Source organism: Microtus pennsylvanicus, chromosome 4 (genome assembly GCF_037038515.1).
Source record: "Microtus pennsylvanicus isolate mMicPen1 chromosome 4, mMicPen1.hap1, whole genome shotgun sequence".
Taxonomy (NCBI): Eukaryota; Metazoa; Chordata; class Mammalia; order Rodentia; family Cricetidae; genus Microtus; species Microtus pennsylvanicus.
Genome location: NC_134582.1, coordinates 13,059,447 through 13,071,685, shown reverse-complemented (window position 1 = coordinate 13,071,685; position 12,239 = coordinate 13,059,447). Strand labels below are relative to the sequence as shown.

Genomic DNA, 12,239 nt, shown 5'->3' with positions numbered 1-12,239 from the left:
GCTAAATAATTATGTAAATGGGTACCTGGTTGTGTGGTTCACAGGCCAGAGGGGCCTGGTGGCCATGAGGCTGGGCCTTTGGCCTAATCTCTTTATGCACATTTTAATTAGCGGTGTAGGGGAAGTCCTAGGAGGCAGGTGAAGTCCTTAAATATATTATGAAGCTGTGAAGGACAGAGTTGGATGATAGAATAAAGATTCACAAAGATCTTTATGAGCCAAGAAGATAGAGCTCTATCAGGAGCAAACACAACCTGTGCTTGAGCTTAAAAGCAAACAAAAACCCAACCACATAAATTTAAAATAGAGAATATGGAACTAACAAATTAATTGGCCAACAGCCCACTGTGAGCCCTTAGGATGACACACTGGCAAAGAACCCACAGGAACAGGGGTGGGGTGTCATTTACAGAGCAGAGACTTCACCCTCACTCTGGGTGGATGAAATCACTTAGGGTCTATTCTTCATGGAACTTCAGAAAGGTTCTGACAGGAAGATGGGGGTCAACGAGAGGACAGGTAAGATGGTGTGGGCCCTGGGCAGAACAGTCAGCTGAAAATGACAGACAGTGGGCCAGGGACTGAACGTGTGTCCTCTGCTGGGCTTGGTAGTCAGACTGCCTGGGTGACTGTTGTGCCTCAGTGTCCCCATCTGCCGATAGTGCCTATTACAGACAATCTGAGGATGAGTCATTTAACACCAGCAAGCATCCAGTAACAAGAGACAGAGGGGCCCCAGACTGCAGGGCTGTGGAAGCGACAGGGCAGGGGAGGTTAAATAGTTAAAAAGCTGTCCTGAGGAATAGTTAAGCGTCATCCGGAGATGCTGGTACATGAGTCGACCAGCATTTCCTGAGCACGTTTTATGGGTCAGATACTATGCTAAATGCCAGAAAAATGGGCGTGAATGAGATGTGTCCTTAATCCAAGGGTCCCCTGGGGGATCTGGAAGAGGCAAACAGGCCACTCAAGAGTGTGGATAAGAGGAGGGGGCAAGGAGGGCGATTGACTGACTCTCCTGGAGAACTCGATGACTGGGGACATCTGAGACTCTGTAGGGGTGAATGGTAGTTTATGTGGGCGTGAGGGAACAGTGTGTGGGACCGGAGCTGTCATTGCTTATGGCATTTCCAGGGGGGCACAATGACAAGTTGGTGTTGTCACTCTGGGTGAGGTGGGGGACTGCAAATTGTGCTCGAGAAAAGCGCTGGTCTCCAACTCAGCTGTACGATCCTGATTTAGATGGGAGCCATTAAAGTCAGAGAAGGCACAGTTCCCACCCTCAGAACCTTCTGTTTTAGACCGCTGTCCCCAAAAGTCCAACACAGCAAAGGCTGAATAAAAAAGAGCATGTTTCAGCTGCTGACAGTTAGACAGCGGAGGAAAATCTTGAAAGTGGCCAGAGGGAAAAAAAGCACATGACATACAGGGGACTAGCAGCAGGAAGGAAAAACATCTCATCTTTTTGTAAAAACAGTGACAGAAAGCAGAGAGAGAGGGCGTTCTTAACGACGGACAAAAACATGTGAATCTTGAATCCAGAGAACATAAACTTTTAAAATGAGAGGAAAATAAAGACACTTTGTTCCAGTAATAAAGAACTTGCCACCCGCCAGCCTTGTACTCTATGGGATGCTTCTCAGCATCATTGGCAGGCTGAGTGTTCCCGGACTCTGAACCTTTTGAGCTTGTCATAGCAGCGGGGAGCCCAGATTGACAGGTGAGTGCCAGGTGGGTGTTCACAGAAGGGAGGTCAGAGGAGAGGAGCCATAGATTCCCCTGAACCATTTAGTCAGCTGTTTGCTCCCAAGGGACAATCCACCCCCAGGCATACTTGAGAAGCTGAACTTGGGTTTGAGGAGGCAGTAGCAATGTATAGACGCTGTGTACCATTTGAGCATGACCAAACAGCAGACTGGTTGGTAAGTAGCCGGTACCGAAAGCCTCTTTCTCTCTGGCTCAGCCAAAGGTGAATCCTGGCAAGCAAGGCAACCTCAGGACCTTACCTCAGGACTCTGAAGAGCTTAGTCCTGACTGATCACTGCTTGTGGTGGAGTAATTGTGAAATACCCCCTGGAGATCGGTGGGGTTGCTTTTGGAAGAGCCTGGGGGTAGTGGGCAGAGAAGGACACCACGAGGCTGAGGTACCTGTTCCCAGGACTTCTACAGTGAAGGGGAGCAAGGTGGCCCTGAGAGCCCAGAAAATTAGTTTTCCAAGTTTACCTGAGCGTCCAGACACTTACTCTTCAGGACAGCCTCGGTTCTAATCTCTTCAGTCATATTTTTCCTCTTTAAAAAGGAAATCCCATAGTCTTTTAAATACATCTTTTCAGCTCCACTGATTTGGAATAACATGTTTAATAGCTTAAGAAGAAAGTAACCTTCTCCACTGGCTGGTCCCTTAGCAAGATGTCTTTTTACATGTCCATTTTCCCATGGCCTCTGTGGGTGTCTCGGTCCCCCATGGTACCAGTATGATGGGCCCTAGTCCTTTGTGGGGTCCTGGGCGGGTCTTCCCCATCCTCTGCACTGTTTTCCCAGCAGAGACCATCTGGGATATAAGCAAGCACTGAGACCCCAAAGGGTGCTCTCCTAATTGCAACGATGCTCTTAAAGCCACAGATGAGACCATTCTTCCTCTGGGTCAGTTTCCAGAGTTTATGATGTAGGAAGGAAGACACTTTCTGGGTATCTTTTTGGGAAGATGGCAGAGGTCATCAAAGGCAGGTAGAACAGATAGGGGAGGAGGCAAAGTGACACTAAACCAGCACCATGAAGGCAGCCTTGGCTTCCAGTTCTCCCTGGCAGGGTTCCCAGGCTGCAGACTGTGCTTAGTCTCATGGGCTCCTCCGGGGCCACAAATGAACCACGGCCTTAAACAAACTACAGCAATCTGCCAAGCCTTCAAACACTCGTTCCTATCCAACTGTGAAACCAGCGTTTTGTTTTTCAAATAACATCTTTGAAGTAGTTTACACCAGAAGGAGAAGTGCGTGTTTTCCAAAAATCACCGTTCATATCTCCCAACTGTTAAAATCAAGCAGAAACATGCAGGGATCCTTTTGTTTAGGATTCCAGTTTGTGTAACTTTTGGTCAAATGGTACCATGGGGGAACAAGTGGTTTCCGAAGAAATGCAATTGAGGATCTCCAGAGCTGTGCTGTGTGTGCCTGCATCCTTCATCTGCTACAGGACCTTCCTAGGGCCGGTACCCACTCTGCTGGTCTATAGGAGATTCCAAAAGAAACACAATGTAGACAGTCCCACAGGCCAATCCAATGTAGACACCCCTGTGGGTCAACCCCACTGGTCAGCTCGATGTAGACAACCCCGCATGCTCAAAGCACCAGCCTAGCAGGAAGGGCACAGTTGCTTCAGAACCTGCCAAAATGGAAGACCTTTTGCTACCCAAATTCTCATGAGCCTGTTTCCTCCTCCTTTCTCACCTGGGCATTTCCCTCTGTACCCTATGGAAGCTGGGTCTGCAGGCGATCTTCAGAGGTCCCTGTGCAGGTTTGGAAGGCTCCAGGTGACCCCGTTCACTCTGACAATGAGGCTCTCAGTGAGTGGATAGATCATGCCTGCTTTCCAGGGAGTTGATAACATTTCCTAGAGTTTACCTAGGGTTCAATGAAGTCTTAAGCATTTTTTTTACCCCTTTGAGATCATTCATCTCCTTATCTGATAAATTCAAAGGAAAATACACTAAGATCACTCAGCTACTTCTTAACACAAATAACACAGAACTAATAATAAGGTCTGTAGGGGAAGTGAGCAGAAAGGGACTCAAAAATCAGGGATGGATATGCTCTCAGGAAGTGTCACAACTCTCTCAGAGCCACACTGACAAGAATGAGTCCATGCTTCAGCAGAAGTAAACTAGGTCTGGCTTCATCATGACATCTACCTGGGCAAGTAGCTCCGTGAGTGGCTTAGTCCCTAGAGCGTCTGAAAGAATGTTGACCCCCCCCCCCCGTCTTCAGCTGACAAATAAGAATCCTAGGAGAGAAGCAGATGGAAGCAGGGTATGGGGTGCACACCTGTAACATAGCACGTAGGAGGCTAAGCCAGGAGGATATGGAGTTTGAGGCCAGGGCAGGATACATCAGGAGTTTCAGGCCAAACCCAGCTGCTTACAGAGTAGCCCACAGCGAAAATGGAAGCTGCAGCGGAATGGAAATATATGAGAAGCGGGCTTATAAAACAAAACAGAATAACGCACAGTCACAAGCTATGCACAGAGGCTTGGAGTCACAAGGCTCTTCCCCTTTCATCGGTCTACCTGTAAAATGATAGGGACGGGCAGGATAGCCATGAAGCCTGCAGATGGATCTCTTATTCCAGGCATCGTCTAGGGAAGGAAAAGGAACTCTCAACCATGCAGTAAGCTGAATAATGACTGTCACGGTTTGAACCTGAAATGTCCCCTTAGAAGGTCATGTTCTGGGGGCTTTGGGTGGGTCTGTGTCATCTTTTAGGAGGTGGGGAAGGTGGGGCATGGCTGGCAGCAAGTCACTAGTTCTGATGGTTAGTTTGAATTGTCATTTTTGACCCAAACAAGGATCATCTAAGAAGAGAATCTCAATGCGGGGTTGTCTACATTGAGCTGACCAGTGGGGTTGACCCGCAGGGTTGTCTACATTGGATTGGCCTGTGGGACTGTCTACATTGTGTTTCTTTTGGAATCTCCTATAGACCAGCAGAGTGGGTACCTGCCCTAGGAAGGTCCTATAGCAGATGAAGGATGCAGGCGTGGAAGAGACACTGTCTACCCAGGATAAAGATGGAAGGGTGAAGACCAGACTGCTACACACTGCTAGGTGGATCATGCATAGCCACGAAGTCTCTAGCTGGACCACTCTGGTCCTGGACTGGATCAGTATATGGAAAAGGTAAGTCCAGGTAAGTAATGATCCTCTTCAAGAGACACAGTGTTCACAGAGCAGATGGCCTGGTGACACCCTTCTCCAAGGACACTGGCAAGCACAGGTGCACATGACAGGAACACACACATCTCAAGAGTGTGGAGTTCCTTTTCTGGGTTAGACTTTCCAACCATGGAGTCTATAAACACATTAGCTTCCTATCCATAAGGTCCTTCCCTCTGACCAGTAAAACAGGCAAAATCAACTGAGGCCCAGATCTCAGGAACCAGTAAGACTCCATTCTGAACAAGAAACATCCCCCCAATAGCATGGGACTCTGCCAGGGAGGGAACAGACCCAGACAAAAATGCCCACCAGGTAGAGTGGAAAGTGGTCAGTGCTAGAAGAGAAGAAGGACCTCAAAGGAAGTTCCCACCTAGAATCCAGTGTGCTTCAGGAAGAAGAACCCTCACTGTGTGTGAGAAGGCCCCAGTTCCTTGGGCTCCTCCCCTCCCAGGCCCTGGGAGCCTCATGCTGTGTTATAAAGTCACTTGTCTGGGTTGTCAAATGGCCCATTCGCCCTAAGTGCCTCACAGTATTATGAGGATTAAGTGAGAACTGATTTCAGTGCACAGTGGATAAATAAAAGCAGCAAGTACAAAGCCTTCCTCATCTTTGGAGGGAGAGGAGGGCAGCAAGCTAAGAACAGAAAATGAATAAGGGCAAATGGCTACAGTAGGTGGCGCCCGACTGACCCTGGGATACCAGCCAGGTCAATGTGAACACACACCAGGTTAGTGACTGGCTCCAGTTACTGTCTCTAGCCTCATATAGGCCACCCCCTCTCATTTAAGGAGATGAAATGAGAACACGTGAATTCCTCTGCATGGGGAGAATGAAAAGTCCCACCAGGAAGTGGCAGGAACATGGCAAGCAGAGTCATGTGACCCCCGTCCTTCTGCAGCCCCAGGCCCCTGCACTGTGCTTCATCTCAGTGTAGTTTTTACCAATTTTCAAGCAATTCTACATTGATGGGTATTTCTGATCCTTATCTACAAGTCAGAGACGCAGAGAGGACACTGCTCTGTCAAAAGTGAGGGAAACTGAGGTTCCAGGGGTGAGAGATTCTTGTCCAAAACAGTGCCATCAATAGGGAGCCCATCTCCTGAACTCCTCGCACCGTGGGGTGGTTCATACCATGCCGCATGCCAAGACTTGTTTCAACAATTGAGATTGATGGGAAATGCCTGCAATCCCAACACCAAGGAGGCCAAGACTGATTTGTAATTCAGGCTAGCCTGGGCTACAGAGCTGGACCCTGTTTCCAATAAAACAAAGCTGCCACTATGGCAAACCCTGACCCAAGGAGCCATCTTCCTGACAATCCGACCTCCTCTACTGACCTCCTCAGGCACCAGGCACACACATGGTACACAGACATATATGTAGGCAAACACCCATACACATGTATCCAAGATAGAAATGTAGATTCTCTGGATCCATTTCTGTGAGAAAACAACTATTCAGGGTTAAACCATTGGTTCAATGGCATGACATCATAGCCCCTGACAAGAAGGGAAGGGAACAAACGGCCTGTCGTATTGGGAAGACAGAGAAGGAAGTTACCTTTTGTTTCTTTGCCATGGGCTTCTCGCCTACAGACTTGGCTGTCAATCTCAACAGATGACAGGGCTGCGGGGATGAACGCAGAGGGCACGCACATGGTTAAGGTAGCAAAGGAACGTGTGGCATTGATAAGCCAGAGGGCAGTGAGATTTCTGTGGGGTCTGAAATTGGGGCAGGAGTCAAGTTCCAGCAGGTGCCGGTAAACAGGGAGTCGTGGCTCCTTTGCCTGCTACTCTTTCCTATTGCACAGAGAAGAGGAACAAGGAAGATCCTAGAGATAGAGCAAAACCATATCCAAGGTCAGAGTCACCCTCATCTTCCATGGCTACTCTCACCCTTGGCTATTAACATTTCACGGGGTACTTTACTTCCTGTGAGATGTTCTATTCTAATAAAAAAAAAATAAGTATAAAGATTTTGCTGGAAGACTGGATCTGTTTCAGGGTGACTGGTGACATGTTCAGGAGAAACTCCCAGGCATCTTACAGGGGCAACATGTCTGGCAGAGGAGAACAGGCCATTCCCGAAGATGCAGCGGGTCAGGAAGGAGGCCTGGGCTTTTGGAAACAAATGGTGGTGACGTGTGTCACTATCGGTGCGGCTGGGATGGTTCTGGGGTGCACCATGGGGGACTCTAACAGAATCATCCTCAAGCATGACTTGACTCCACAGAGGGAAGGACCCAAGAGGGCAGACATCAGCTCATCTGTAGTGAGCGCTAGTTTATCAGATTAGTGTCCCCCCCTCCACCCCTGCCACCCATTGCTCACTCTTCACTGACTGAGGAGACCGAGAATGGGCCAGCCCTGCTGAGAGGAGTAGGTAAGACAGACCAGAGCATAATGTTTTTAGCATGGAGAGTCTCCTGGGGTGTCCTGAGCAGCCAGTAATGGAAACGACACAATCATGCAAACGTTTCGGATCAGTGGATGCGATAGATAGAAAACAGTCACCAACCACACAGTATTAAAGCCACAGAGCTCCGGGCTAAAAGAAAGTTTAGACACTGTTGAGTCTGACCTTTCACACACACAGTCCAGAGTCACGTGGTGAAACCAAGGAGCTAGATCCCTCATACCCATCAACTTTTCAAGCCATGGATCTTTTCTTGCACCTTCCGTCTCCCTCCAGGCTAACATCAGTCTCCTGATTCTAAGGTAGAAAGGACAAATCCTCTAGAACACTGCGTGCATCCCTGAGGATCCCACAGGTCGCTGGGGGCAGCCTTTCCAGGCAGTCTTACCTTGTGCGAGTAATGCTGATCCACAATCCTTGCCAGCCCGAAATCCCCAATCTTGAGCACAAGGTCCTCTGTGCTGATGAAAATGTTGGCGGGCTTCAGGTCCCTGTGCAGCACATTAGCAGAGTGGATGTACTTGAGCCCACGCAGCAGCTGGTACATGAACAGCTTGGCATGCTCCTCGGTCAGCGTGCCCTGCTCCAGCAGCCGGGCCAGGTCAGTCTCCATGTACTCTTGGACAATGTAGGCCACGCTGTACTTGAAAAGCTCGCCCTGCAGATCGCTGCCCTTGGGTCCTAGTACCTCATACACCTTGACAATGTTGTCATGGTCCAGGCGCCGGATAATCTTGATCTCTCGGAGCGCATGCTTCATGCTTCGGGCATCGCTCAGAGCAATCTTCTTCACGGCTACCTTCCGGCAAGACCTGCTGTCCACAGCCGACAGCACCAGTCCGTTGACCCCAAAGCCTAGGGGTTGGAAGTCAACGAAGCGCCCTCCAAGGTCATACCCGTAGACACTGGCAATGCAGTCACCTTTCTCGGCCATCGTTGACTCAGTGCTCTGGGGCCTCTTGGGGGATGCGGGGACAGGCAGGACAGGCCAAGTTCCAGCGAGTTGTTTCCCCAGCACACCTCATTCTGTCAAACCTCACAACTGAGGGACGCTTTTGCTCCTGGTGAGGTCACTGCTGCCAGGGGACAGGAACAGCCGCAAGTCCTTGCTCACTGACGTGCTCAGCTGGATGCTGCAACTGTTCTTACCTGCACTGGGAGGGTTTGCCACCAACTCCTATGCTTCAAGAACCCTCTCAGATGCTTAAAATGGTTCATGCTTCTTCCGGATCTGGCATTATTAGAAGGGAAAGCCAGTGTCCTTATCTTCTATCTCCTTGGATCTCAGAGTAAAATATGCAGCAACTCTCTCCCTTTGAGTCCTCCTGTCTGGCTCAAATGCAGGAGCTGCTTGCTGAGCTGTGTTGCTTTCCTTAAGTGGGTCCAAAGCTTAATCGGATCACAGCCTCCCTCTGTGTTCTGAGCAGTAAGAGGGGATCCAGTTAATAGGTTCTAGAAGGTTCTGGGGGTTCCTTTCCATCGCTGCCAGGTTATCTTTCCCTGAGTTCCCTTTAGCGTCCCCAAACCCCAACCAGTTTGGTGAGTAAGAGCTGGGGAAAGCCGCTTTCTCACGAGCTCTGCAGCTACACCTGCTGCCCCAAGTCCAAAAAGAACTCAGCTGCCAGGCCAGGACCCTCTAAGAGGCTTCAGATGGGGGCGCATCTTCTTTCACCCACTCATCCATGCCACCTTGACTGAGACTGCTCCACCGGATGCAGTAGGACCGCAGGAATGCAGCAGCATCTCTCAGAGAGTGTCCCCTTCCCTGTCAAAGAAACAATGTTGGGTAAATTTCCACACTCTGGCTTCCAACACCTTCCCGCTTGCGTCTTTTGTTAACTAGCCCAAGTGTTATTTGATCTGTCCAGCCAGCTGAAACGCTGCTTGCTCAGGGGATTCCAGCTTTGCACTGCCCGGGCACCCCCATGCTGCTTGCAGCAGCGCCCTGGCAGAGGAGAAAGACGGGGTTGATTTGATAAGCCCATCAGGTGGAGGGCTTTTATGTCAGCGCCTGCTTCCCTCGGGCTAACATGTGCAGACTGGGGGTGGGAATCATCCCTTTTGACCTTTGCAAGATTCGTCTGTTATGCTTTCCAGACACATCAGCCCTAGCTGGGAAGGTTGAGAGTCAACAGGAACGAGTTACAGATGAAAATGAGGGCTCAATCTTGTTTTCCCACGAGGGTCCCTTCCTTATTTTGCAAATGCCTTTGAATACTTTAAGAGAAAAATTTGTCTCGGACTGAGATTTAATAGCCTTTGTATGCCTTCCTTCCCATGTAGGTGGTAGAAACACAGACAGAACTAAAAAACTAAAACCCTTCTGTCCCTCACAGAAAAGGGGCTGTTTGCCCAAAAGCCAATGCTATCTCAGGGCTGGCTTGCCATGCCAGCCCTGATCTTTTTATGACAGAAACACTAGGGACCGAAGCATCTGAGTGCTTAAAGCAGTTGGTCCCCTCTGACCTGACGATTCCCCTCTCATGGCTTTTAACTCAAATTGCAGGTATAGGAGATGAGGTGGTAGGTGAAAACTACCAATCCTAGCCAGGTCAACTCAGAACTCTGAAGTAAGGAACATAGTGGCTTCAAGAGTGTGACTTGAAGTTTCCCAACTGTACAAAGCTCATGGGTACACAAAGATAGGACTTTGTATGTGGCACAGAGGAAATCTAGCCAGTCTCAATTCTTAATTCCCGCCTCCTCTATGGAAGTCTCACACAGGGCAGAGTCCCACGTGAGGACACGTTCCCGTCCGAGCTCTGTACGACTCTACACATAACAATTGAAGTAAAACAGCTACGAGCATAATGCTCTGAAATTCTAGCGTGTGCACACTCACGCATGCATGTGTGTGCAGGTGTGTGTTTGGAGGTGTGGCATACAGACGAGCAGTCTAGTGGATAATCAGATCCCCACTGAGGAGCGTGCATGCGGGCACACGTCTGTGTTTGTGGATGCCAGAAGTTGAGCCCAGGCGCCTTCTTCAGTAACTACCCCACCTTCTTCTCCCAGGCACGGTCTTTGGCTAGAGTGTCCAGCCAGCAAGTCACAGTCACCCTCCTCTCTCTGGTCCCCCAGCTCTGGGGTTGCATACAGGCTTTTACATGGGTGCTGGGGAGCTGACAGTAGGCTCTCCTGCTCATGCCATCTCCCGAGTCGTGCCATTACCCCCTGCCCTGTGCGTCTGAGGATTTCTGAACAAGGACATTTGCCAAGGCTCTGGAACATAGTAAGGTGCTTAGTTCCACAGATGGCAGCAGCTATGGCTGCCTTCCGTTAGTTCTTCACACTTGGACGAGATGGAAGTCTTCTGACAGCCTGTCAAATTTACAGCGGTTCCCCTCTGAAGGTTTTATTGGGCCCAGAGGCAAAACAGTTATAGACTTAACAAAACTTCTGACTTGGGAACAGTCCGAGTGGACAAAGTCTCATCGTCCTGAGCTGCAGACAATACAGTCCTCCTTGGCTCATGTGACTAGGAGTCACCTTTATTGGGAAGGGCCAGGCTTCTAAGTATTCTACTGAGCAACTCCATTAGTGACTGACACCTGCCCCGCTGTTTCCCTAAATGCCAACAGTAAGGCCTCTGAGGCTGCTTCTGACCCAAATTCTCACTTCTCAGGTGACGGACTGGGCCTTGTGAGAGCTGGCTTAGTGGTGCCAGCAGAGACTGACACCTGGCTAAAGGAATACCCTCCATTGGTATTCAAATGCCTGAGCCACCTAGCCACACACAATGCCACGGTCTGGTCTGTGTGTAGTAAGTCTTCCTGGAGACCTAACTCAGGGAACCCCCCTCCATCCCAGAGAGAGAGAGAGAGAGAGAGAGAGAGAGAGAGAGAGAGAGAGAGAGAGAGAGAGAGATGGTTCTATTCCAATTCCAGCAGCCAGATGACGCCACCTGAGCTGGAACTTCTTGCAGATCCACATTTGGGCCTCATTCGGTCCCCAAGGGTACTGCAGAAAGAGCTAATTACGCCCCCCCCCAGGATAGATGCCCACACCTCCTCCTCTTTCCGTCTCCTGCTGGGTGGTGAACAGAGATTGGAATGGCCCCTCCGACTTCACAAACAACTCAAAGGAGGACTTGCTGGCAACTGGGGATGCAATGCAGATAATTCATGAATAATTAAGAAGGGCTTTGTTTCTCTTTAAATCCGTTCCTCTTCCTGCCCCGCTGTGTGTGTGTGGGGGGGGGAGGACTGTCTTCCTGTGTGTCCTGTTTCTTTTCCTGTGCTCTTCCCAACATGCTGTCAGCCACAGCACATAGGAGACATGTCACTGTGGGAACATCGTTTTCCTCCTGGATGTCTCAACAGACCCTTTTCATCCTCGCCTGGCTTCTCTGATTGTGCCTTTCAGATTTTTGTCCAGCACACTTCCTGGAGGGTAGGCTGCGTCTCCCTATGTGCTACGAGAGTACACAGCATGCTTACCACGAGTCTCCTTACCATGAGCCCGAACTGTGCAGACAAGTCCATGCCTGCACTTGACTCTACAAATACCTTCTCCGTATCATCTGCCACCCCAATATTGCCTCTCAGAATGTCAGCAGCCTATGCAGGAGGCCTTCATCCAAGCATTCCCACCCGAGTTTCCTGTCCCTCACCTCTTCTGAAACTGCTTCATTCTCCAGTTCCTCTGTAATATCTACTGCAAACCCACGGTCTGTCTCCAAGGCAGTTTGCTAGGAAACATCCTCTGTCCTCTTCTGGCATGATATGCCAAGAAGCAGGGCTAGTCACCCCCAGAGAGGGGCAGGCGGTACTTAAATGTGTCCCTGGAGAGGGGAGTAGGTTCAGCAGCAAAGACTGGTCATCTCTGTGAGTGGCAGCTCAGAGCTACTCAGAACCCCAGATATGATTTCAGACCAAAGGACTTGGCATTCAC

At 49.8% G+C, this 12,239-nt stretch overlaps 1 protein-coding gene across 2 annotated transcripts in view; it reads right to left on the bottom strand.

Annotated features, from left to right (window-relative positions):
• Mapk4 (mitogen-activated protein kinase 4) overlaps nt 1–12,239 on the bottom strand; it is a 133,140-nt gene that overhangs the window by 33,234 nt on the left and 87,667 nt on the right. For both annotated transcript variants that reach the window (XM_075968321.1, XM_075968320.1), the window contains exon 2: nt 7,735–9,111. In XM_075968321.1, coding sequence (XP_075824436.1) covers nt 7,735–8,280 — 546 coding nt within the window. In that variant the 5' untranslated portion in view covers nt 8,281–9,111. The remainder of the gene's footprint in view (nt 1–7,734; nt 9,112–12,239) is intronic.